The sequence below is a fragment of the Rousettus aegyptiacus genome, unplaced genomic scaffold (genome assembly GCF_014176215.1).
Source record: "Rousettus aegyptiacus isolate mRouAeg1 unplaced genomic scaffold, mRouAeg1.p scaffold_m13_p_11, whole genome shotgun sequence".
Classification (NCBI taxonomy): domain Eukaryota; kingdom Metazoa; phylum Chordata; class Mammalia; order Chiroptera; family Pteropodidae; genus Rousettus; species Rousettus aegyptiacus.
Window position 1 is genome coordinate 94,149,235 of NW_023416286.1, and position 24,820 is coordinate 94,174,054.

The following is a 24,820-nucleotide window of genomic DNA, read 5'->3' on the forward strand; positions in this document are numbered from 1 at the left end:
AAATGCTTAAAAGATAGACTATAAATACATGAGATAATTATGAAGTTTGCTTAGGCACGTTTATGTTAACAGCAATTGCCTTCAGCTGAAGAGAGGTCACTTTTTACCTTCTCTTTTGTTTTAACGATAGCTTATAAAACTTCTGCAATGAACGTATTATTTTTCCAACGAGGAAAACACTAAAAACAGAAACTGAAAAGGTGTCTTGGATCAATGGAATAGAATTTTTGTGAGTGAGTACTAAGTCAGGGTCAGTGGACCCTGAGGGACATTTTTCCCACAGGGTAGAGTCTCGTTTCTAGGGGAAAATATTTACAATGTGAAAAAAGGGTAATGTTCACTTATTCCCACAAAGCCGTTGCCGTCACGGAATGCTTCTGCGTGCAGGCCGGTCTGGCCGCCAACGCATTTGATGCTGATTGCCTACAGGTGACTTTAGCTTGTCCTTGGAGCTGCTATGCGAGGCGCCTGAGGTCTGTCCTCTTGTCTTTACTGGGGTCTGGGTTACTTTGTCACCAGTTAAAACTAGGTTACTAAGAGATGGACCAATGAAAGGTCACTGAGTATTTGATAATATGGTCATACTTTATAAGTAATTGTTTAAATGAACGTCAACTGCGTAATTACTTTTAAGGGATTAACTGCTTGTTGCATTGCTTTTGAATGTACACTTCCATGTGCTTAAAATCATGCAAAATGGGGACCACAAATGTCTTTTCTAATTTAAAAATAGGCCAACGGTTTACTGTGACGGTCGCATTGATAGGTAATTCTACCATTTTACAGAAGAAGCAGGTGGAAAACTGCCCAGTCTCCTGGCGACTCGGCTTGAGATAGAAAGCAAGACTGGGCTCGCCACAGCCACGTGGTGTGAGCGTGGCAGACGGCGGGGACATGCAGCCCCGTGACAGGTGGACGTGACAGCCCGCGGGCTACCACAGCCCCGGCCCCGCCAGAACATGGTCAGCGTGTCTCGTAAGCCGAGGGCTGTGTGTCCCAGCTCGACAGGACCCCGAGGACCTCCCCACTGCTGCGTGTGACAACAAAAGCCAGCTAAGGTGACGGTCCCCCTCGAGGTGCCGCTATGCAACGTGGCCCGTGAGCCATGTGCTCATCACTGTAGCACTTTCTCCCTTCGCAGATTCGTTAAATTTTATATTTTTCAATCAGATCATATAAAATACAGTTTAAACTATGACAGCTCATTAAGATACTAAAGTTCAGTAGAGTTTCTTTTTAACATTAAGGTGAACTACGATAAATGGTATTTATGGTAAAATAATTGAATGAAAAGAGTGTCTACGTGTAATTACTGTTTTATAGAAAAATATGCATTTCCCTAAAACCATATTTGTGATAGAGTATCTTAGATGGTTATTCAAACTAAAGTCTGCAAAACCAATTGCCATCTTTTAATAAGGTCAAACTATTAAAAAAATATATATTTCAGAAACGGCTTTCTCTTTTTTATCTGCATTTTGATAAAAGCAATATCATTTCTAGTTTTCAGAATTCTATTAAAATGTGATATAGAAAAACCATCTAAAAAGAGAAAGTACTTCTTACTGAGTAGGTTACGCTTAAGGGCATGTTTCTGTATTAAAAAATTAGAATGGCGATGGCAAGGTTATGCATTTTCAGCCACCCAGAAGTGTAAATTATAGTGATTTGATCCATATTTTTACAAGATTTGTTAAGGATGGGAAGTGTTAGGTAAATGCCAATTACTGTATATTAAGGAAACTGCCTCCTTTATTCCACCTAATAAAATAGAGTTGAAAGGTTTACGGTGAAATTTCGAAGCAGTTTCAGAGCACCGGAGTGCACGTGAGAGACGCTGAGAAACGTCTGCCGCGCGACGCTACGCACGTCGGCACGCACGTCGCCACGCCAGCGGCGTCGCCCCCTCTGCCGCTCGGTACCTATGCACGTCGGGGGGTCCGGCTGCCAGAAGAAGCGGTTGTCCAGCTGCACACACGTGATTTTGGCCTGTCCTTGGAGCTGATAGCCAGGGTCGCACTGGAAGGTGACAGCGTCTCCAGGCTCCCTGCTGTCGCCGTAGCGGGAGCCGTTCTGAGGCATTCCCGGGTCGTTGCAGGTGGATGCGACGGACGCTGCAAAGACAAGACGACAGCAGGTCACGCGTGGGACGCGCGCAGAGCGCTCTGGCCCGGCGCCGCACACCGTCCGCCCGCCCAGGGGCGCGCTCGGCAACCGGCGCCTGCACTGCGCTTGCTCGGGACAGACGCTGGCGGAAGCCTGTCGCAAACGCGACCGGTTACGAAACGTCAGGGAGTTGCATCGTGCTGCAGTTAGAACACATGCACAGACACGCACACAGATACACACACAGACACACACACGTTCCGATCTGATTATTTTCATTAACAGTATCTTAATAAAAGATACTGTACGCCACAACTTAAATTTATTATTTTAACATGTCATTGTTTTAAACTTTTCCATTGTACTTTTCTATTATCATTTTGTTCGCACATAGTCAGCCATTTACACAGTGTATTGTTATATACTCATATTAATATTCTTTGGTTTTTTAAAACTCTTATAGTCTGATCTGATCATAAATCCAACATCTTATGGGAACCGAAGTTTCCAAGATTTGAACTTGTATTTCTGTTCTTGGACCTCGACCTGTGGAGATCCTCTGAGTTTTGCCGGAAGGTGCGTTCACGCGCAGGGCTCACACTCCCCGTGCCGCGTGCCCGGGGCGTGAGGCGTCCACCTGCTCGCAGCAAACCCTCAGCTGGAGGTGCTCTGGGCCGCGCAGATGGCGTGCGGCTACGAGTTCTACTATCTATGTCGAGATCCCTATTTCCATGTCTCTCTCTCTCATCTATCTACCTGTCTCCCTACCTACCTACTACCTACCTGTTCTCTCTCTCTCTCTATATATATATATATATTGCTTCCTCTCTCCATCTTGCTCTCCCCATCTATCCTCCCTGATGCTGACAGACAGCAGGCCCCCGGTGGACTTCTAGCTGCAAACGAGGGCATCCAATTATACTTCTAATATTAGAAAAGTCTTAGACCCCAGGGTCAGACCCCCTTGGAGCGCGCAGGCCTTGGCTTTGGCTCTCCAACACATCGTGGGTGCTGAGCGCCCCCAGGAGGGAGCCCGGGTTTTGCGCTGACAGGAGCCGGAAGGGGTTTCAAAGATCTGTCTGCTCAGGAGGAGAGTGGCCACCACATTCTTTCGTTGGTGAAACAGACCACAGCGTCGCTAGTTAATTCCTGGATTAAATAATGACTCATTGGCTACTTTTCCATCTCTGCACACGGCACGAAGGGGTAGCAGAAGACGCCATCCCAAGACGTGCCTCTTTGGCATAAGGAATATTTTAAGCTAATTATTTTGAAAAAACAGAAACAGGAGAAATCCTGAACAAACAGTCTGAGTTCCCATTTTCTGAGAGAATGAAAGGAAATCCTGCTTGTGAGGGTGATTCCTCTCCGCACCTGAAAGAGCAGGGTGACGAGATCACTCAAGGCTGAGGAAGAAGGAGGCATCGCCTTAATCTGCACCCCACACCACAGCCCCCTTGCCGCTGTACCCCGGAACCTCCCCAAGGCTGGCCCCCCACGGACCCTTCTCCGCCTCCAGCTGAGGGCGCTCTGCAAGCCGGAGTCCCCACGTCTCTCCCGGGCACACGGGACAGGTGCAGGTTAATGAACTTGTTGCTTCTCTTGTGAAACCGTCTTCATTACAAGGTCCCAGGCGAAAAGTGGGAAGGGGGAGGGGAGCGGTTCCCCCTTAACACGGAGGCTGCTCCGCAGTGCACCGGACACTGGAACCAGGACCCTGGCAGTGGTCTGTCACTGGCCCCTTCCCGCGGCACACGGCCAGGCGGCCCCGCGTCCTGTGGCCGATCTCAGGGGCCCACTCACGCCTGGCCCGTCCGCAGCGGCACCTCACACCCGGGTCTAACACATCCCAGCACTTGGAAGGACAAACACGAATAAAGACAAGAGGCTTAAGTTCCCTCTGGGAACGAGGGGAAAGACGTCCCTTGCACAGTTTGCCATTGTTAAGTACTTTCTCTGCCCCTTTGAAAAGGACATTAATTTTCTTAAAAGCTCAGTAAGTCACTTGCCAGCTTCTTGACTCAGGAGTGCCTTTCTCCAGGGCCTGGGGCCAGCCTCTGAGACCCCGTCCTGGGAAAGACGGTGTCCCCTTCCCCAGGCCCGCGACCTCGGCGGCACAGACTCCAGACCCGGCTGCCCCTCCTCGCGGGTTCCCCAGCACCACAGCGGGAAGAGTGGCTTATAGTCAAAGGACATCTGTGCCCGCTGCACCCGGGGGGGTGGCGGCGTTGGGAGGGGGTGCAAGGTGGAGGAGGGATGCTGGGAGAGGTGCAGAGCTGGGAAGGGGTGCAGAGCTGGGGGATGCGGGGCGGAAGGGGGCGCTGGGAGGGGGTGCAGGGCGGGGACGGGCGCTGGGAGGCGAGAGCTGGGGGTGGGGTGTGCAGAGCGCATCCGCCGCGAGGATTTCGGATGCAGCGCTCTCGGGACACGAGGGGAAGAGGGGCGCCGCGGCGGGCAGGGCTCCCCCGCGAGGTCTTCACAGTGTTGCCCAACAGTGGGAGAGAATCCAGTGAAAGCGAACCGAGGGGCTCCGCGGGCCAGGGAGGGGCGCGCGCACGGAAACGCACGCGTCTTGGGGGTGGGGAGATTGGGGGGCGCGCGGGGCGGGTGCTGGGCTGTGGGCCCGAGCACCCTGCTCTCTTAGAGGCCAGCCTGGCCTCGCGCTGGGCCCCAGCGCCTACACGCGCACCTGCCACGTCGGCCACCGCCTGTGACGTGCTGTCACCTTCCCAGCGGGCGGGGCCCTGAGCACATGGGCTCTGGCACCTCGGGCATCCGCGCCCCGCCCCCGCAGCCCTCCCTGGCGCCTCGATAGTCCGGCCACTGGGCATCAGTCACCCGCCTGCGGGACGAAGGGCGCGCGCATTCACGGGACTTTTCCCGGGGTTTTGGCTGGAACAGCCCGGAACGCGAGGGTTTTGTTTCGTTGACTCCATCTGAACACACTCAGGACTCTGTCTGGCCAACTACGGACACCCGGGAACACCTGCTGGATGACGGAACGGAGGAAGGGAATAATAAACACGTACGTGGGTTTCACGGACTTGGAAGCGCGGGGCTTCTGCGCACCGCGTCGGGTTCGCCGCCCCCAAGACACGGGGCATTTCGGTACGAGTGTACGCATCGCTTACAGTGATCGCTTAGACGCGCTTCCCTCTCCCCGGGGCGTCATCGTAAGAGCGTGTCTGAAACTTTAACGTGTGCGCAGCTGAGATCGCGGAGTTTCTCTCCTGTCCCCAAACGTCCTGAGCCGGTGAGTCTGACGCAAACAGGAAGGTGTAACTGTTTACTTCTGCGTGTAAGGGTCTCACACGAGTTTGTAAACTGCGCAAATGTGCCCGCCGCTGTTCCCGTGGGACTGCCAGCGAGAATGGGTTTTATTTTTAAATGGTCAAAAATATTGAAAGAATATCACTGTTTCATGACACGAGGGATTCAAAGGTCAGAGTCCCTGCCTGGATGTCGCCGGTGCCCGGCCGCGGCCGCCTCTGCTCCCCCACGGGGAGCCGGGCGCTGGCGGCCTGGCTGGCAGGCGCCTGCCCAGCCTGGGGCTCCTACGGCACGACTCCTTCCAGAAAGCGCGTGTGGCCGCCAGCGCAGGTGCTGAGGCCGCAGTGACCGTGCGCTCCTACAGCGCCCCCTTCTCGTGGATCCCCACGCCCTTGAGGGAGACAATGGGCGGGGGGCTCCTCATGCACCCGCCAGGTTATCATTGAGGTTAGAGCCCGACATGGCACAGGAAACGCTACCTCCCGGGACTCGTTCTGCACCGTGCGGGGGTCGCATGGACCAGTGACCCAGCTGGGGCCTGGGCGCCCGAGGGAGCCCGAGGGAGCACACAGAGCAACGCTCGCGTGTCGGGGCGTCCGCCCCAGCCCGGCTCTACGTTTTAGGACGCGGGGCTCAGTTCTGCAAAGGTCGCCTCCTCCCATCTCAGAGTCGCGCCTGCAAACTCCAGTGCTTGGATGCAGAGACATCCTGTGCCCCGAGACCCACCCCTGGGGAGCAGGGCCAGGACAGCCAGGGTCGGGCGGGGGGCCGCAAGGGGGGCAGGACTTTCCGCACACCTCCCTCTGTGTTTCTGAAACGCTGCGGTCTGGGCTCTGGCACGCTGTTATCACTGCCGGGAGGTGTGCACAGCGGCTCTGGTCCTCACGGCAGCACGTGAGTTTGCAATGACTGCTCAAGATGAAGTTAATTTTTTCTTTAAAAGTGGCGCTGAGCAGCAGGTGGGAGGGGGTGACCCAGCAACATGGCCTCGACCGCGCAGGGAAACGGCCCGCAGGAAATGGACACGCGTCCGCGGGGGGAGCCGTGGACCTCTCCGGAGCACACACAGAACATCGCTGGGACTCAGGCCTGGGCAAGGCGCTCTCAGACGACAAAAGCACCGTCCGTAAAAGCAGAAACCGGTCGATAACACCTCATCAAGATTCAGAAACTGCTCCGTAAAAGTCTTCGGTCAAAGGATAGAAAGACAAGACACAGACCGCGAGAAAATGCTGGGGAGCCGCGCATCTGACAACAGACGAGCAGCTCGCATATCTAGAGACGACTCAAGATGCATGTGCGCACACACGCACACGCACACTCACGCACACACACACACACGATTCAACCTGAAAACGGTCAGCAGGCGTGACGGGACATTTAGCGACCAAACACACTCATTTACATTAGAAATCTTCAGCTACTAGAAGCGCAAAGGGACATCGCTGCCCCCACTACGGACGGCCCGCAGCACCCCGCGGTCACGACGCAGGCACTTCCGCGTGGCACCCCGGAAAAGCTAAACCTTCCACTGCCATTCGACCCAGAAATTACACGTCTGGGCATTTATCCCAGAAAAACGAAAACACATTCACGCGTGAACGACTCTAGCAGCTTGAGTCACAATGGTCCCCGAGTAGAAATGACCCCGATGTCCACCGGTGGGTGAATGGCGGACCAGCGGGCGCGTCATCCTGTGACCACCAGCCAGTGACAGGAAGGGACGACGGTGTGTTCACGCGGCATCCTGTGCACCACGCCGAGGGAAAACCTTGATCCCAAGAGGCTGCGCCCTGCCTGGCTCCTGTGGCCTGATGTTTTGAAATGACAGGTGCTGGGTTAAGGCGAGGCAGGGGCAGGGGACGGGGACCCGGGTACCTGCCCTGAGGGGCGCCATGTGCACTGCCCGTCCCCGGTCAGCGTCCCGCCTGCGGTCTGGGCTCTGGCACGCTGTTATCACTGCCGGGAGGTGTGCACAGCGGCTCTGGTCCTCACGGCAGCACGTGAGTTTGCAATGACTGCTCAAGATGAAGTCCATTTTTTCTTTAAAAGTGAATACTACAATTCAGATATACACATATTATCTGAATTATATATAAGTGCAAACAAACTTATATTTAAAATTATTTTTTATTATGTGAATGTGATGAACACACACATTTAATTTCCCAGCTCGAAGGGATTATCAGGACTCAGCACAGAATCGTGTATTTCTGCATGTTCCTTCACGACCGAGAGCGACATGGGTTTCACGCTCACCAAAGCCTTGGTAAGTGTGGGCGAGTGTGAAGAGGCACACTGTGCAGTATGGGTCCCCCACCCCTGGGCCACACCGGTCCTGGGGTGCTGGTCCATGACCTGTTAGGAGCCGGGCCGCACAGCAGGAGGGGAGCGGCAGGTGCGCCAGCGAAGCTTCGTCCGTGTCCGCAGCCGCTCCCCACGCCGGCATCACCGCCTCGGCTCCGCCTCAGATCCTCAGGCCTTAGGTTATCACAGGAGCTCCCGCCCCTGGTGCCACGAAGGCTGGGGGCTGCTGCTTTACACCGCGTGTGCCACTCATTCCTGAGGACGATGGCATTTCTCTCGGAACAACAACAACGAATTAACCGAGTAAATACTTCTTGCCAGAACACAACGGCTATTTACATAAGAGGTTTTATTAATGCTGCTTCTGTTAGCAGGAAGTGGGGAAAAGGCCAAGGATTCCTCAGACGGATATGTTAGAAGTTCTGAACGCATGGAAGATTTTAGTTTGCCAGTGGAAGCCCAGCTATTAAAACAGATACGTACACAGACAGAGCGGCGTTATTATAAAAAATAGTTAACTATCCCTTATGACCTGCTTCTCGAGTTCTCTACAGCAGTGTCTCCACAGAGAAAAATTTGCTTTCATGGTCTTTATACTTAACAAGAAGTTAATAGCTATGAAAGCATGTCTTAAGTACACTATCGGACATAATTCTAAATTGAACGCTGCAGTTAAAAAAACTTCAATATGCAACAGAAATGTCAATCACTTGGATTTTGCACAATAGGGAGTGTGAATTTCATTAAAGCAAAGGTCTGGATTCCATGAAACTGTTCCGTGCGAGTTAAATCTGCAGTGATTCAAGGACGGCTGGGGCATTGCGGCTCCCACGCTGGGCAGCGAAGCCCTCTGCCCCACATGGTCACGTCTGAAGCCTGAGGGCACTTACTTTTCATAGTGATTGTCCTTATGCCTTTCCTGCTGCTCACTCAAATTTTATAGTTGGATTTCAATCTCTCTATTTGTATAGCATTGGATGTTTGCTTGAAATTAACTTGTTTAAATTGTTTTATGAACTCTTTAATTTAACTCAAAGAGCCTCAAAATCGATTATCGTAAAGGGGTCTAGAATCGATGTCCAATTAGGGAATAACTACAGTCAAATTATTTTTCTATTCCTTGAAAATAAATGTTTTGATACTTATTCGCTTGCTATGAAACTATGTTTTTGAGATATGGGTACCCCATATTTGTAAAACTCAGACATGTTAAAAAGTGCGCTTCAAAAAGTTTTGAAAACACTTAAAAATGTAGCAAAATAACAGAGCCATAAAATCCTGCTTTGCGTCCTGACACCATGGAAGGACTGACTCTTCATTCAGTTATTTAAAAACGTTGTAGTTTCTTTAGAGCGAAAGTCAAGATCGAATTAAAATCTTCAACCCTCACCCTCCAAAAATCCTTTTTTAAGCATCTATCCGCATCAGTAATCACGATTAAGTTGGTTCTCAGCTCCTGATAGGCGTGAACAATAATATCTGTGTATTGGCACAAGACGGGCTCGAGTAAATACTCACTATCAGTTTTCATTAAGTCTTCTGCATGTTCGCCTCTTCTTCACTGATGATGAGTGCATGAGCAACGATTTCAGCGTGTCGCAGGAACCTCGGGCGGCTGCAGCCACGCGAAGATCTGACACCAACATCGGCGTGTCAGAGGCCGGTCTCCTCGTTTACTCTCCGCCCTGTTTCCACGGCGGAGCCTCTCCGCCCACACGCCTGCCTGGCAGGTGTCGGGGGACCCCTGCGGGGGACTCGGTCCGAGTGAGCGTGTGAAGCGGGCCGAGGAGAGGAGGAGCCTGAGGCGGGCGCTGCGGATGGGGTCACTTACCACGTCGCTCTCCCTCGAGCCCTGGAAACCCCGGAAGGGAGAACAGATAACACGATCCCTCACGTCCGGGGAGGTTTGCTAGATCGGAGTGCGCTGTGCTCCCCGCCTTTGAGCGCAGTGCTCGCCAAGACTGCCGTGGCAGGAAAGGGGGGGACCCTCGGGTAGCCTAATCAGCGTGGGACTTGTCGCCGGTGCGTTTAAGGCAGCGGCTCACCTTCGCACCGACCTGTCCGAGGCGGGGCCCGGCCCCAGGACACACGGTCTGTCACACACAGGAAAACGGCGCCTCCGTGACGCCTGCCCTAAAACTCACGCGACATCGCATGTGTGCGCGCTTTGGAGACTTCTGCTGAGGACCGTGCAGCCCGTCACAGTTCAGGCGAGTCTCAGAAAGCTGAAGATGGGGTGCGTGCGTCCGCGTAGCTCCCCTTGCACTGGACGACAGGGTCGCCACCGTGTGAACAGTGTGCGGTCTCCTTAATCGCCCTGGGTGCTGCGGGCGCACTGCCCAGCCCCCACCCCAAACGTGCTTCAACCGCCTCCCGCGAACGCGGCTTCTCTGGAGGGGACACTTTAAGCCACTTCAAAATGCAGTGTGATACACATCTGTAGGGCAACTGCCCTTGTGGTTGGAACCATTCTAAGGACTGTAAATATTAGAGCGGAAATAGCTTAGAAATAATTCATTCAGAAATTCACTAGAACCAAGAGCTAAAAAAGTAAGAAGCAAGCAGAAAATACAGACACGTACACAATAAACAAAAAAAATAAATTAGCACAGACAAAACACCATTCAGTGTCAAATGTAAAACGGAGAATAAATACAGTAATCAGAGCAAAATAGGGGCCTGGACACCAGAGGGGTCAGCAGCAAGTAGGAGGCCACGCGGGTAACTGTGGCGACATTCTGGAGGGCGGAACGTGAAAGTCACGACAGTGGGTTCTCACACAGTCTCCCCAAAGCCCTGCCGCTCCGCCGCAGACGGCAGAAGCAGACGGAGGACGGAGGACGCGGACCGGGGAGAGAGCTGCAGGCAGTGGGGGGGCGGGGGGTGGAGGGGAGCGGGGAGGGCGAGGGGGGCGTGGGGGGAGGGGTCGGGAGGACGCGCCGCAGGCCAGTGCAGAGGGGGCGGCGGATGCGGCTCCTGTGCCGGGGGGTCTCACACTCCGTGGACGTGCGTGGCCGGCCGGCCTGCTGCGGCGCAGGGCCCCCCACCCTAGCTGGGGTCAGAACGCAACGGGAAGGTACTGACTATTCCTTGGGGAACAAATAAATGGACAGATGAGTGAACGAACGGCGAATCATCACGCCCGTGCGATCGCACGCAGTACGGGGCCAAGGGCGGCCTGCGGCCGGGCGGGCCGGGTTAGAGGCAGCCCTCGCGGCTGTCGCCCCGACTCACGCTTTCTGTGCTCTCATTACTGACTCCGCTCGCATGCGGACGACAGGCGTTTAAAGATGTCATGATAGCTCCGTCCACTGGATTTGGGCGCATTTCCTTCTCCCTAAAACGAGGTCGCACAACTCCGCCTGACATGTGGCGTGCCAACTAAGCTTTAAGGAAAAGTGTCGGCTGGGCACCAGGAATGCAGCCTGGTCCCTGTCACGCCTGACACGCTGTGAGGACGGGCAGGACAAGGGGCCTTCCCTGGTCTGAACATGGCGTGACCATCAACAGCTCCTTTTCCTAGCGGAGGCAGCTCCACCTCGCTGAAGTGACCGGCGGACGGCACGCGTGGGCTCGTGGCGCTGAGGACGGCCTGTCCTCGGCCCTGCTCAGCGCAGTTGTCTCCCAAGGTGACTTTAGAGTGGGAGAAGAATGATCTCTCTATGGCCAAACAGGGGAGTTACCCCATGGTAGGTTAAACTATGCTCATTTTTAAAGCGGGCATTCAACTGTGTAAAATAAAAACTTTCTGCTTGGTTCCCAACTGGCATCGAAATATAAACTTATCAAGATGAATTAATCTATGAAAAACTATGAACTTGTAAAGGTCAACAGAGATGCATACGTTTGCTCAGTCTGTGTAACGCACCCTTTGCTCGTCAAGACAGTCTACACTGGCCAGCAGTTCGATAGTAAACAGCATCTACAGTCTGTGTATCTTAACTATCAACATTGGATAGAAACTCAGAACTAGAAGAAACTTTGTTATTAAAATTAGCATTTAAAATTCATTAGTCAGGGCTTTTTTATCAATATTTTTGTATGACGCTAAAGTCAATTTCAAAACAATTTTCGGTAGATGGTGTGGTATTTGTCACAAAATCAAGATCACGCTAATATTTTCAAGATTTAAACGACTAGAAAGTTTTCAAGCACAGTCCATTAGACAGAGTTTTTCGCCACTTACTATGGATCATGTTCTAGCGAGAGAGGCATTCCGCCTCCGGGAACTTGGCCTAGTGGATTGCAGATCAATGTTTGTACCCGGCCGGACAAGCTCTATGTCAAACTATGAGCACTGAATTTGGGGACTGTAAGTGACAACATGCTTCATTCCGCCAGTGGGGTCTTAAAGGGCTGCGGCCACGCGGGGCTCATCACGCAAGGGAGGGGCCGGGCGCAGCGTGCGCGGTGGGCGCATGCAAACAGGGGGGCTGGATCCCGCGGAGCACACGGCCCCTGGGGTCGGAGAGCGGGCCGTGCTTGAGGGGGACGCTGAAAATGTAGATCAGGTCACTTGTGCAAGGAGGCTGTCACGGCCTTTCTCCCTGGCAGTGGGGATGGTCAGGGACCTCCCTGGTGGAGGTGGGGAGCCGAGGGACACTCGGCCCGAGGGAGGTTCACCTGAGGTGCCTCCCCTTAGACTGGTCCTGGTCCCCTCTCAGGCAGGACAGTGAGTGGGTGTGGGTGGGGAGAGGGGCCCAGCTGGTACCCATGGTAACCCAATCTGCTCTGAAATGTCTTAGGCTGAGATGGGAGGGGTTCGCGTTGACAGAATTGGCTGGATTTGGGATCTATTTGAACATGGTCCCTGCAGACTTTGTCGCTGAATTACTCGAGGCTGTGAGATAAAGAGATCTGTAAAAACGAGCTTAGAGGCTTTGTCCTGGAAGATGGAGCGGCAAGGAGCAGAAGCACATCACGTCCCGAAAGAGAAAGAAAACCAGGCTGGGGAGGGGTGGGTGAGGAGCACGCCCAAGTCCCGTGTCAAGTCGCTGGGTCTGGCCGCCACACCCGAAGAGAGAGGGCGCTGGTCACCCAAACAGACTGAGCTCGCCGAGGCAGGTGGGTTCAGGGCGGAGGGCCCGGCGGTGGCAGGAGCAGCATGGTGACCTCCGACCTTGGGGGAGGGGGCTGTCCTCGAGTGGGCATGGAGGAGGACTGAGGGGGTGTGGGGCCGGACAGCACTTGAGTGCGTGTAAAGAAGAGAGACTCAGTCACTAAAATCACGAAGCCCCAACCCAGCCCAGGGTCCCGGGCTGAGGGAGCTCCGGGTCCTTACGCTAAGGCTTCGGATGCATTGAGCAAAGCCGCTGATTCAAACGTCTCTAAGAAGACACACGTCCAAATACGGCATTTCTCTCCCAACAACCTGGTGCCTTACACCTGTACTGCTGATTTCACCTCTTACTGGCAAATCATCAGCTGAAATGCCTTACCCAGAACACTCTAAGTGAACGCCATCTGACGAATGTCACCTCTGCTTCGCAGCAGTAGTCAGACTCGAAGTGTCCATTACAGGAGAAAAACATTTCCTTTCAGTCCCGTTATTTGTTGTTTTATTTTGAAACCACAGAGCAGCGCCAGCTAGCGCCTCACATTCTGACGCCGGCGTGGCTCATGAGCTGCGGGCGGCACGGCTAATTTACACACGAAGTGCCTCTCTTGTCCTCTTTTGTCCCAGGGTCATAAGCTACACGGACAGGCTCCCCCGCGCACCCACAGAAGAGCCACCAGGCTTCTGCCCGGAGCAACAGGCCTTCTGCACGTGGAGGAGACTCAGGTCCCGGGTTGGGGTGATTCCGGCTTGATTCAGACTCAGCCCTGGTCCCCAGTGAGGACAGTAGGGCTGCAGAGTGGCGGGGGTGGGGAGCAGCCTGCTGGCCCTGTGCACGGACGGGGTGACCAGATGTCCAGGCCGCTGGCACCCCAAAGGCTTCCTGGACGGGAGTGTCTGGGGTTTTGCTGTGAACCACAAACCTCTCTATTAAAAACCTATTAACAAGCAGCAGCCGGGAGAGCAGACGGGGTAGGTGAGGGAGGTGGACAGGATCCCCCGGTACCCACTTCCGCTCTGCGGGGCACAGCCGCACCCCGCGCAGACGCACCCCGCGCAGACACACCCACTCCGATGCCATTTCTGAGGATACGGCACCTTTTAATCTCACAACGAAAAAGCAAAAATGACAGATTCTTGGAATAAAGAACATTTTTTCCCTGAGGCAGGACTGCTGTAGCAAACTCACCTCGATATTTCTGCCCTGGATCGGTGACAATTTCACCTCGGCAGGCAGGATTCCCGGAGCTCACGCCTGCAAATTGCTGCCTCGAGGTGCAGGACCCGAGAGCTAAGAAACTGTGCGGGCCGCGACCTCAATTTGATTAGCAACCTTTTAAGCATTAAATCGACCCAAGTTCATTTTCTTATGTAAACACTAAATAGGGCTCACCAGGGTCCTGCCAGGAGATAAACTGAATTGGAACGTGTCTGTGTGCAAATGCCACTTGTTTTATAAGGACGGCTGACCCCAGGTGCCACCAAATTACAGGACGCCTAGGCAGGGCGCCTCTGCGGGGAGATTCCACACCCCTCTCCCCCGCCTCCTCCTGGGGGCTCGTGAAACATGCGCTAGCCGCAAAGGTGGGAACGAACAGAGGGAGACAACGCAGCTCACGTGATCTGGGGTGTCCCCCTGGGGGACCCTGCACGAGCCTCCTGGACCCCAGCCCTAAGAAGCAGCCACGCCAGACCTGTGTGCAGGGGACTGAGGGCCCAGGACGCCCCTTGATTAGCACCCCGGGAGCACCCCACGCCGTTGTCCAGGCAACCCAGGGTCGTGGGGCGCCTGGAGACTGCCCGGTTTGGGGGAGCACGCAGACGGCCTTGCTGTGCGGATGCAGCCTGCGCCGGCTCCGGCCCAAGTTCAGCGGGTTAATTTAAAAATCTTTAGCAACATTTTCCATGTAACCGAGGGATCGGCCCCCCCACCCCATCCGATACAGCGGCGATCCCGGGGCAGCGTCCCAGTCCCCCGCCCCAGGCCCGGCCCGTGACGCGGCCCACTTACTGGAGAACTGGATGGAGAAGCCGGACTTGCTGATGAAGAAGTCGCTGTCGAACTGCAGCGTGAGCGAGCGGAAGGTGCTGTGCACGTCCTCGGGCAGCGCGGAGCCGCTCCACTCGCGCAGCAGGAGGCCGCCCTCCGCCGGCCCGTCCCACACCTTGAGGATGTCGTGCGCCGCCTCGGTGTCGAACACGATGAAGTGGAGGCTGCGGGGACAGAGCACAGCGCGTCCTTCACCCGCGGCCGCAGCGGCCCACGCGATCGACGCGCACGCGCACGCACCCGCCTGGTGGGCGCGGACCCTGGGGGAGGCGCGGCGTGGGCCCGGCCACCGCACCGGGGCTCACCGCACCTGGGCTCACCGCACCTGGTCTCTGAGCTCACAGCATCTGGGATCACCGCACCTGAGAACGCCGCACCGGGGCTCACTGCACCTGGGCTCTGAGCTCACAGCATCTGGGCTCACGCACATGGGCTCACCGCACCTGGGCTCACCGCACCTGGGCTCACCGCACCTGGGCTCACTGCACCTGGGCTCGCCGCACCTGGGCACACTGCACCTGGGCTCTGAGCTCACAGCTGGGCTCACTGCACCCGGGCTCACCACACCTGAGAACGCCGCACCTGGGCTCACCGCACCTGAGAATACCACACCTGGGCTCCCCGCACCTGGGCTCCCCGCACCTGGGCTCCTCGCACAGGCTCGCTGGTGCGAACCGGCACAGACCGCACGGCAGGGTTTGCTTCCTGCGTGATGGGCACAGAGACGAGCAGGCTACATGCTCAGCTTTTAAGGATGCGACAATTCCCTTTGAGACCGTCAGCTTTTATCACGCAAAGCTTTCTTGGGCACACAAATCAAATCGAGTTTGACATAGCTTTGTCTTAACCTAATCAAAGTCAGAATTTTTTTTTTTAAATACACGTGGTGCCAGTGTTGTTCTTGAAATGCCCACTAGGTGGCAGCATCCACACCAAGAGAAAAATGCAAAAATGAGCATGTTTACCCCAGGATATTATCCGCCTGTATCTGAATGATCTGATCTTATGTTGTATTTGTTTCCATAAACTTTATTTTAAGAAAAAATTATTTGAAACACCAACACAAATACATAAATCCGTAATATAAACTTTAAAGTAATATTTAAACATTTTCATGTACCGATTTACAGATATTTTCCAGAGCAACTTAAGAATCTCTATGTCTGAGGCAACGACCGAACCCTAACCTCAATTATGGCAATTCAAACAGATCCAAGAGAGGCTAAATTCTGTCCTGAATATTTACTGCTTAATGCACACAATTGTCAGGGAGATAAAAACCACAATAGACAACATACAAAAAACTATACAGAGGCCTTATTTATTTTGTGCATATTATGTATTCGAAAATACCTACCTCATGCTTCATATGGTGTAAAGTGTGCACTATATTTTTAAATGTTCGACATAAAATATGCTTAATACAGAGCACAGCCCGCACCCACAGGCCACCGCCTCCGATGTTAACATTTTGTCTGCTTGCTTCAGATACGTTTAAGAATAAGATCTTATAGTCACACGCTCCGTCCTCACGCTTATTCATTTGTCCTTCCTCTCGCCCCGTGTTGGAGTTACAACGGGCCGTCCCCATTTATATTTTATTGCTGCTGAAAGACTTTGTTGCATGATCGTTATTAAGAAAAATCTGCTGCTTCTTACTAAGCTAGGAAGGTTTTTGCTTTGCTGTGTTGTTGATCGTGAAATGTATTAAATTCTATTCTATTATTTTTTTCTATACATATGTAGCTGACCATATTATGTTTTCTTAATATGTAAATGGAATGAATCACAGAGTTCAGGTATTAATTTTGATCTTTTGAACTTTGCTTATTCTTTGAAATACAGGCTATTTTAGCCTCATTAAATATATTGGACCATTTTTTTTTTTTTTGGACTGAAAGATTTTTCCGGTATATCAGTATAGTGTACTATATTATTGTTTTTTTTTTTTAATTTTCTAAAAATAATTTCTATTGTATGGGTATATCTCTATTTCTAATATTAATTATTTGGGCTTCCCGTGTTTTATCTTAATAAATCATGTCAGTTATTTGTCAAATGAATGATGCTTTTTTCAAAAATCACTTCGCAGGTTTATTAATTTTATGTAGTTTCTTTCATTTAAATTTGTACTATATTTGTTGTTTGTCCACTTCTATTTCTTCAAATTTACTGATACCACTTTTCAAATTCTATTAGCTCAACTCATTGATTTCAAGTTATATTCTTGTTCTAGTATGTGCATTTGGGGTTATAAATTTCATGTTAAGCTATTAATCATACACTTTTTCATTTTCAAACTGGAGGGTGTGTTTGTTACTTTCTTGCTACAGATTTCTATTTCTATTCCATTTTGCTCAGGATATGGAGTATAAAAGATAATGATTCTCTATATTTACTGACAGCTCGTTCCTAGTATGTGATATTCGTATGTATTTTATATCTAATAAAACAGAATATACAGATTCTAACTGGAGGTTGCATATCTCTTTTAAATAAGCCTAACGATTGCAGGATTCAAATCTTCTATGAACTTACTAATTTCTTGTCTGTTTCGATCTATGACTCATAAAAGGTTCTAAGCAGCATGCCGTGCCGTTCCCGACATCTCTATGTACCTTAGTCATTTTTGTCTGATTGCGCTGGACACGTGGCCAGCGAGCGCGAGGTGCCGTCAGGCATTGCTGGTGGGTGGAGACCCCGCCCGGCACCTGCCCTGCTAATCGCCCGCTGGGCTCGTCAGAGGGCACGGCGGGCGGTGTGGACAGAGCCCCGGCCGCCGGCCACCGCGCTTCACCACCTCTCCCCCGCGGCCGGGCTGCCAGGTCTGCTGCGGGCCACCTCCCACGGGCTGCCTCTCGATGTGGCTCCCTTTCTTGGCGGTTCACTCACCTTTTCTCTGCCTTTAGTGTCCTCATCCTTGTTAGAAGGTGACAGGTACGCACGGACGTTTAATAATGCTACTTGGGACATGTTAGGCTTAAAATGCAAGATCCAGTTTGTCCGTTCTATGATTTAGGTGACGTAGGGAACTATACTTGTCGAAACTGATACCGTAGAATTACTTCGCTTTTATACTGTGTGCAAGAAGTACTTCGATAAAAATAAAAATTAATGACGGAAGGAAAATAGAAAATTAAGTTAATTACTATGTGTTAATCAGTGGTGACATGTTTTAAACAATGTATAAAATCGCTTTCTAGAAAATATGAATACTGAAATTGACAAGATCAATATGAACATACAGAAATACATGGCTGATATTTATTAAATATTTTGAAATTAGTCAAAAATTGTCAACAAAATAAATGTTCAATAGTAGAGGAATGAAAAATTCAGTAAATATTAATGTGAAAAGATATCTATAAAGAACTTCTAAGTGAACACAATTAGAAAGCACCATTTTTAATTTATTTCCCATAAATAATTTTATTTACTACTTAAGATAATTTTCCTGTAGATTTTTGGAAGTTTTATAATTTATTTTTTAATATAACTTTAAATGGTAAAATTTAATATTAAAAATTTCCATTATAGGAATGTTCCTATAATTAAAAGATATTTACCGAAATAAAAATATTTAAAAGATTAGTTTCTGAGATTCAGAAAAAGACAATGAAGCCCACAATCACCACTTTTAATCATTATTATTTTGGAGGTTGTAGACTGCAAGAATGCAAGAAAAATACATAAGATTTGGAAAAAAGAAAAAATCTCTTGTTATTGCAGATAATATGATTGTGCACATAGAAAAAAATCAAAAACCTATAAATTCTTAGAATTCATAGGTGAATTTATTTATACGAGATAAATATAAAATATAATTCATTTTCAGATAGACATAAATAGAAAATGAAATAAAAATATTATTTCTATTATCATCAAAATGCATGTTATAGCCAGAAATAATTCTAAGAAAAAATGTGTAAGGCCCCTTCACAGAAAACTACAATTTATTATCGAGACAAATTATATAAGATCTAAATAAATGGGATAACTCACTCTGTTAGGGATCAGATAATTCAACACTGTAAATGATGCCAGTTTTCCCTAAACCAGTCTAGTGATATGATGTGATTCCAACAGAAATCCTAGCAATTCCTTTGGTAGAAAGTAACAACTTTGTAAAATTCAGATAGAAATGCAAAGGGTCAGGAACAGTCAAGTCCATGTATATAAAATGAATGAAGCTGGAGAATTACTGTACCAGAGATCAAGACTTATTATAAATAGTTAGCTAATTAAGCTAGAAGGGCACGCGCTGGGAAGGCACGAACAGATCTACGAATTCAGTCCAGAAGCAGAGCTACGCAGACAGTTACCGGGTCTGTGACAAAGGTCGCGCTGCAGAGTAAGGAAGGAAGGCTGACTTTCCAAGAAAGGACCAACCCGATTTCACTACGAACAGAAAATTACTTGACTCTTCCTCACATCGTACCCCCGAAGTAGTTTCAGATGGAATGGAGACACAAATGTAGAAGGTAAACTGAGTCTTCTGTAAGAAAACCTGAGGTGACAGTGCTATAACTTTGGGGAGACAGCGTTACTTAATCTGGACACAAAACGCTAAGAACAATCCCAGCAAAATATATGGTAGAAAGTAATTTATAGACAGATGAGAAACCCAGTAACCGTAAAGGAAAAATGAGTCGAAATGCATTTGACTCCACTAAATCTGTTTCTCAAAACACATCATTATGAGACTAAAAAGACTGACTGTAGAGTATAAGAACATAAGTGCTATACATAATGGACAAAATACTGCATTCTGGATTCGTAGAAACTATACACAAATCAAGATGTAAAAGATAGGCATTCCAGTACTAACAAAAATAATGGACCAAGTCTTCAACTGTCAATTTATGAAACAGGATAACCCCAAGGCCAATAATCATATAAAAAAGTGATGGCCTTGACCAGTCATCAGAAAAATATAGATTAAAACTACTATGTTCCCCGTAGAAGGGCTGAGAGGGAAAAGCCACTGTCAGGTGGAGCTGGACGGTGGGCTTCCGGAGAGTGGGCCTGGCCATCGCCACCTTGGGAAGCTGACTGCGTCTGCCATAGTTAAATGTGGGGTTCACCACCACCTAGCAACTCCGGTCCCAGATACACGCCCAGAGAAAAACACCGCGTTCGCCAAACACTGCATGAAAGCACGTTCGACCCAACACTGTTTGCCGCAACCCTAACTGGATCAAAAAAATTCATATATCCATCGACGGCCAGAATAAACACCTAAATTATGGCATGTGTCCATAGCGGAATAATGTACGTATCCCAATGGGGGTGACGGACGAGGGGATCAAGTCACAAACTGAGCTCGCTGCGTAATTCCACTCAGATAAAGTTCGATTCAGGCGAAATCCACCTGAAGTCAGGACAGTGGCTGCCGTGAGGAGGCGGGATTTGGATGGAGCTCGGGGCGCACGTCTGGGCCCTGATGCTCCCTGCCATTATCTGGGTGCGGGTCACACGGGGTGTGGTTTTGTGAATAAGCCGTGCGCTGGTCACTCGAGCAGGATTACGTGTGACGATGTGTGTCAACGAGCAGCCAACGTGGACCCACAAACGCACGTGCACCCAGCTGCCGTGGGTTTTGCCACTTTGGAAAACACCTTGTGACTCCGACAAAAAAATAGGACACGTGTAACAAAGTTTACACACAGATAAGTAACAGCCATCTTTCATTAAAAAAAAATATCAAGAGTCGACAAGCCAGGTGGGCAAAGTTTAAAAAACGGAGTAAAAGCAAGTAACATTCTTAAGGAACCCACAGTGGCTTCAGACGCAGGCGCGTGAGGAGACAGCCCCAGCTTGCCACCTGCGCCACCGCAGGTGAGCAGCTTCAGGTGAGCACGGAGGGGCCGAGCCTGATTCTGCCTCCGCCTGTCTGGAAAGGGGCTCGCTGGACAGACACACATGGAAGAAGAGGCAGGTAATGGCCGCGAGACAGGAAATGACCAAATGGACAAATACGTCGATATGTCAAAAATGTCAAAATATCGAAGGTGCAAATGAATACGACAGATAACATGTCGTGAAGATATTCTTTCCTACCAGATTGGCAAGGACGAAAAAGACCTGCCTGGTTCAGGGAGAGGTGGACTCTGCCCTTCCACACACTGCTGGGGGCCATATTTGCTCACAGTAAAAGCAATTCGATGATGGTGGCTAGTCAGGTTTGATTGTGTGTCCTCAGCCCGGCAAACTCTGAAAGTCATCATCATAACTACCTTCGAGGTGAGAGATTGCAGGGAGGGAATCAGGCTGACAATAGTAAAAAATTGAAAACAACCTGATTATCTCAGTTGGGTATGATTTAAATAAATTATAATACATTCAGGCCCAGGAATATTATTCAACGATTAAACAGAATAAGATAGGATTACAAATAAGCACAAAAAACTTTGATTGTGTTTTATTAACTAAAAAGAACATCTTCAGAATAAGGCTATACTATTTTTGTAAAAATAATTAAATGAAATTTTATATCTTTGTTAATGCATGGAGAAAGAAAAATAGATTCAAATTTTTGACTGTAGTTATCTATAGTGTCTAGGATTCCAGCAAACTTCTTTTCAGGCTTTTAACTTTTTTGCAACACTTTTCTCATATTTCAAAAAAAAAAAGGGACCCGAGGTAACTTCAAACGCCATGCTAACGAATTATTTTTATTCTGCACATATCTTTTTTTTTTTTTTTTTTTTTTTTTTTTTTTTTTTTACAGCAGGCAAGTGAAACGATCGGCTTTGTCCTATAGAAAGATTTACATTAAGATGAAATATTTTAAGTGTTTGGCCCAGCAAAAACATTCTAGGAATTTATTCTAAAGTATTAACTGCAAATATATGCAAAGATTTACTTATTTGCCATAGGATTATGCACAATGTCAAGGATTACAAATAAGATACATAATCACTAAGAGAGACAACATTTAATGAGACACACCCACACCGCGGAACGTGCTCAGGCCACGTGTCGAGAGCTGACGCTGAGGTCGAGCAGGAGGCCTGTGCACGGTTTTTTAAGCACCTTTTCAAAATGTCTGTACATGCATTCATTTTACAGTCGCATAACATTTTTATATGGTTTTTATTGATTTTTATTTTTCAATTCGGGTTGACATTCAGTATTATTTTATATTAGTTTCACGTGTGCAGCATGGGAACTAGAATTAATATTTTCAATACAGAAGAGTGAGCCTGTTCCTTGGCTTGAGGACAGTCAGCGGCCACCTAGCGAGCTCTGAGGGTCTGGACGGGGGAGGAGGCAGCAGGGGTGGGTGGGGAGTGGCATTCGGGGGCTTCAGAAGCAGAAGTAATGTGACATGACACTCAGGAGTGTGGGGACAGCTCGGGATGCCAGGAGGTTTGCCCCGGACCCCCAGACACACGGTGCGATGTCCACAGATGAACGGCTCGGAAGGAAGGAAGAAACTGTTGAGTCCAGAGACAGAAATGGACTATTTTTAGACGAGGTCATGAGAGCGACGTTTGGGGGCTGGGGAGGGTCTGGGGGAGGGCACGGGGGCAGAGAAGGGGAGCTGGGGTGGCGAGGCTGGCGGGCACTAGTCAGCGCTCACTCGTGCTCACGCAAGGAGGAGCGGTGAGTGTGCAAAGGCCAGTAAGCTGCAGGTCAGGCCCTGAGCCAGGTGCTGGCAGGTGAGGCCTGGCGGCCAGGAGAGAGGGAGGCGGGAGGGAGGAGGGAGGTGGGAGCGGCCGGAAGAGGGGAGCGGCCGCCAGGGAGCGGGGCGCAGAGGCCGGGAAGGAGGGAGAGGCCGGCGTGGGGGGGCAGGGCCGGGGCTCCGGACGCAGCTGACCGCTTCTCAGTGCCTGTGATGAGAAATGTAATGCATGCCCTGAGACACGCAGTGACAACTCGGTTTCTCTTGTTGGAAAAAATACTGGGTATTGGGGAAAGGAAAGGGGAAGAGGAAGAGATTGTAACGGAAATTAACTCCAGCCTCCTGGAAGAAGACGCACTTTAGCAGAAACAGGGAATGGAGTGAGCAGAGGGCCAGGGGACAGCAGTGACCATGGCGAGACGGGTGCACGGAGCCCGCGGGGCTCAGCGTGGGGTCGGGGGGGCAGCTGTCAGCTCCGCAGGGCTGCGGGACGCGCCCCCCAACCTGCAGCCGGCGCCCTTCTCTGCGCCTCGTCTCCGTGGCCGCCTCCCTTTCCTGTCGCCCACACTGTGGAGTGTCAAGCGAGTTCGTCACTGGGAGACCAGGAGACAACGCAGTGACCTGCTCCGCTGTCCGGGCCGGACAGAGAGCAGAGACCCCGCGGCCAGCGCCCCGCGGGCATGGGACGGAGACTCGCGGTCGGCCACGTGCGTCCTGGTCAGTGCGGCAGCTCGGGGACCGGAGAGCTAAGGGACAGGTGTGGCCGCCGGGCCGGGAGGCGTGGACTGGCGCTGACCCTCCGTGGGGGGCATGCGGGGGTCACGCGGGGGACGGCACCACCTGCTGCACCGCGTTTCCTTCGAGGGCCGAGACGTCGGGACTTCTCGACAGCCTGGAACATTCTGAACACGGCGGGAGCCCCTCCCCCGCCCCCCCACTAGGCCTCCAGGTGCAAAGTCCTGGTAACAGGTGGCGACAGAAATGCTTCCGGTGAGTTCCCCGGACAATTACAAGCGCAGAAAGCAGTTAAAGCCGCGGACGCCGCACGCGCAGCATGTGGGTCTCAGTGGCGGTGGGAAGCGCTCGCCGTGGGCGCCTGGCTCAGGCCCGGGGCGCTCAGCACCGGCCGCCGCGGCCCCCGCTCCGGGAGAATGCGCCAGAACAGCCCTCGGTGTGGCCGCGTCTGCTGCATTAGATTGGTAGTTACGGTCCGTTCAGGGAGCTGCTCTATCGCCTGCGTGTTAAGATCGCAAACCTCTGCCAGACCCAAGCGCCCTGTAACGGGAGCTATCTCGGGGTCTTCCATCACCTCGAAGAAAAAGTCACCGCCAAACGCAACTGGAAGTCCTCGGGGCCCCCACGCCCTGAGGCCGGCTCTGCGTGGGGGCCCCTGCAGGTCGCCGCTGCCTGCAACTGCCCAGAGCAGGTGGCAAAAAGTCACTTATATTAAAAACAATCACAGTATGAATGGGCGACAGCGAATTCCGTTTCTATTAAGGATTTTAATACTTAATCCCCAGACTCATGATTACGTGAGGACATTCCCCACTGTCAAGTACACAGTGTAGCTAATGACCGGCTGTTACCCGTGACGTGACCGAGAGTTAGTAAACCAGCCGGCAAACAGCGAAGGGAAGGCCAGGCCCTGTTTTCCTGAGTTTTAGTACCATTTTAAGCCTAAAATCATATGTTTTCTATTCTTAAGTATGTTATTTTCCGAATCATTATACCAAAAAATAGTATTGTTTTCTTAAAGAGGAGAGATCACCAGACACATTTTGAGATGAAACTGAATGTCAGTTAATTATCGATCCGAATGCCTCCTTCTTGATTCCCTCACCAGAAAGGACTGTCTGAAATTAAGAAGATGTCTCTATGAATGTGGTGGGGGAAGCTCTCAGATTCGAAAAATATGTAAAAGAAGAGGAAAGAAAAGCCAGAGTAAGAAGTTGGACCATGCAAGGTCTATCTTTCCTAGAAGGTGAATAGTTAAAAATCTAAGTTCATGATACAAAAGTTATACATTTTCTATTACTTCAACTCACTCCTTGTTAGTTCCCTTTCTCTCGTCTTGCTGAGGCAGGAGGGCCAGGTCGCTGTCTCTGTGTCTAGAGCACAGAGCTCGTTCTCATGCCCAGAAAACAAACCGCAGGGGAGCTTGTAAGAAATACAGAAACCTGAAATCCCCCTCGAAGGAAACATATCCATGTTCGTAAAGCCACGTCACGACCGTGGAGAATGTACTTTAAAAAAAATGACTTTTCGATGCTTTACTTATTGGCCTAACAAACACTGCAATCGCTTAGAACTCTTAATGGAAATAGAACACTTTCTCTTGAAATGTTGGCACAACGTTCTGCTATTTTCAATGATTTTTTTTTGCACATGTGACTTCAGGTTGGGT

General features: G+C 50.6%; 1 protein-coding gene across 2 annotated transcripts in view; it reads right to left on the reverse strand.

Moving 5' to 3' along the window:
- The window catches only part of CSMD1 (CUB and Sushi multiple domains 1), a 1,035,440-nt gene that overhangs the window by 123,204 nt on the left and 887,416 nt on the right, over positions 1-24,820 (reverse strand). For both annotated transcript variants that reach the window (XM_036228983.1, XM_036228984.1), the window contains exons 26-27: positions 14,751-14,953; positions 1,923-2,114 (exon numbers count right to left, since the gene is read on the reverse strand). In XM_036228983.1, coding sequence (XP_036084876.1) covers positions 1,923-2,114; positions 14,751-14,953 — 395 coding nt within the window. The remainder of the gene's footprint in view (positions 1-1,922; positions 2,115-14,750; positions 14,954-24,820) is intronic.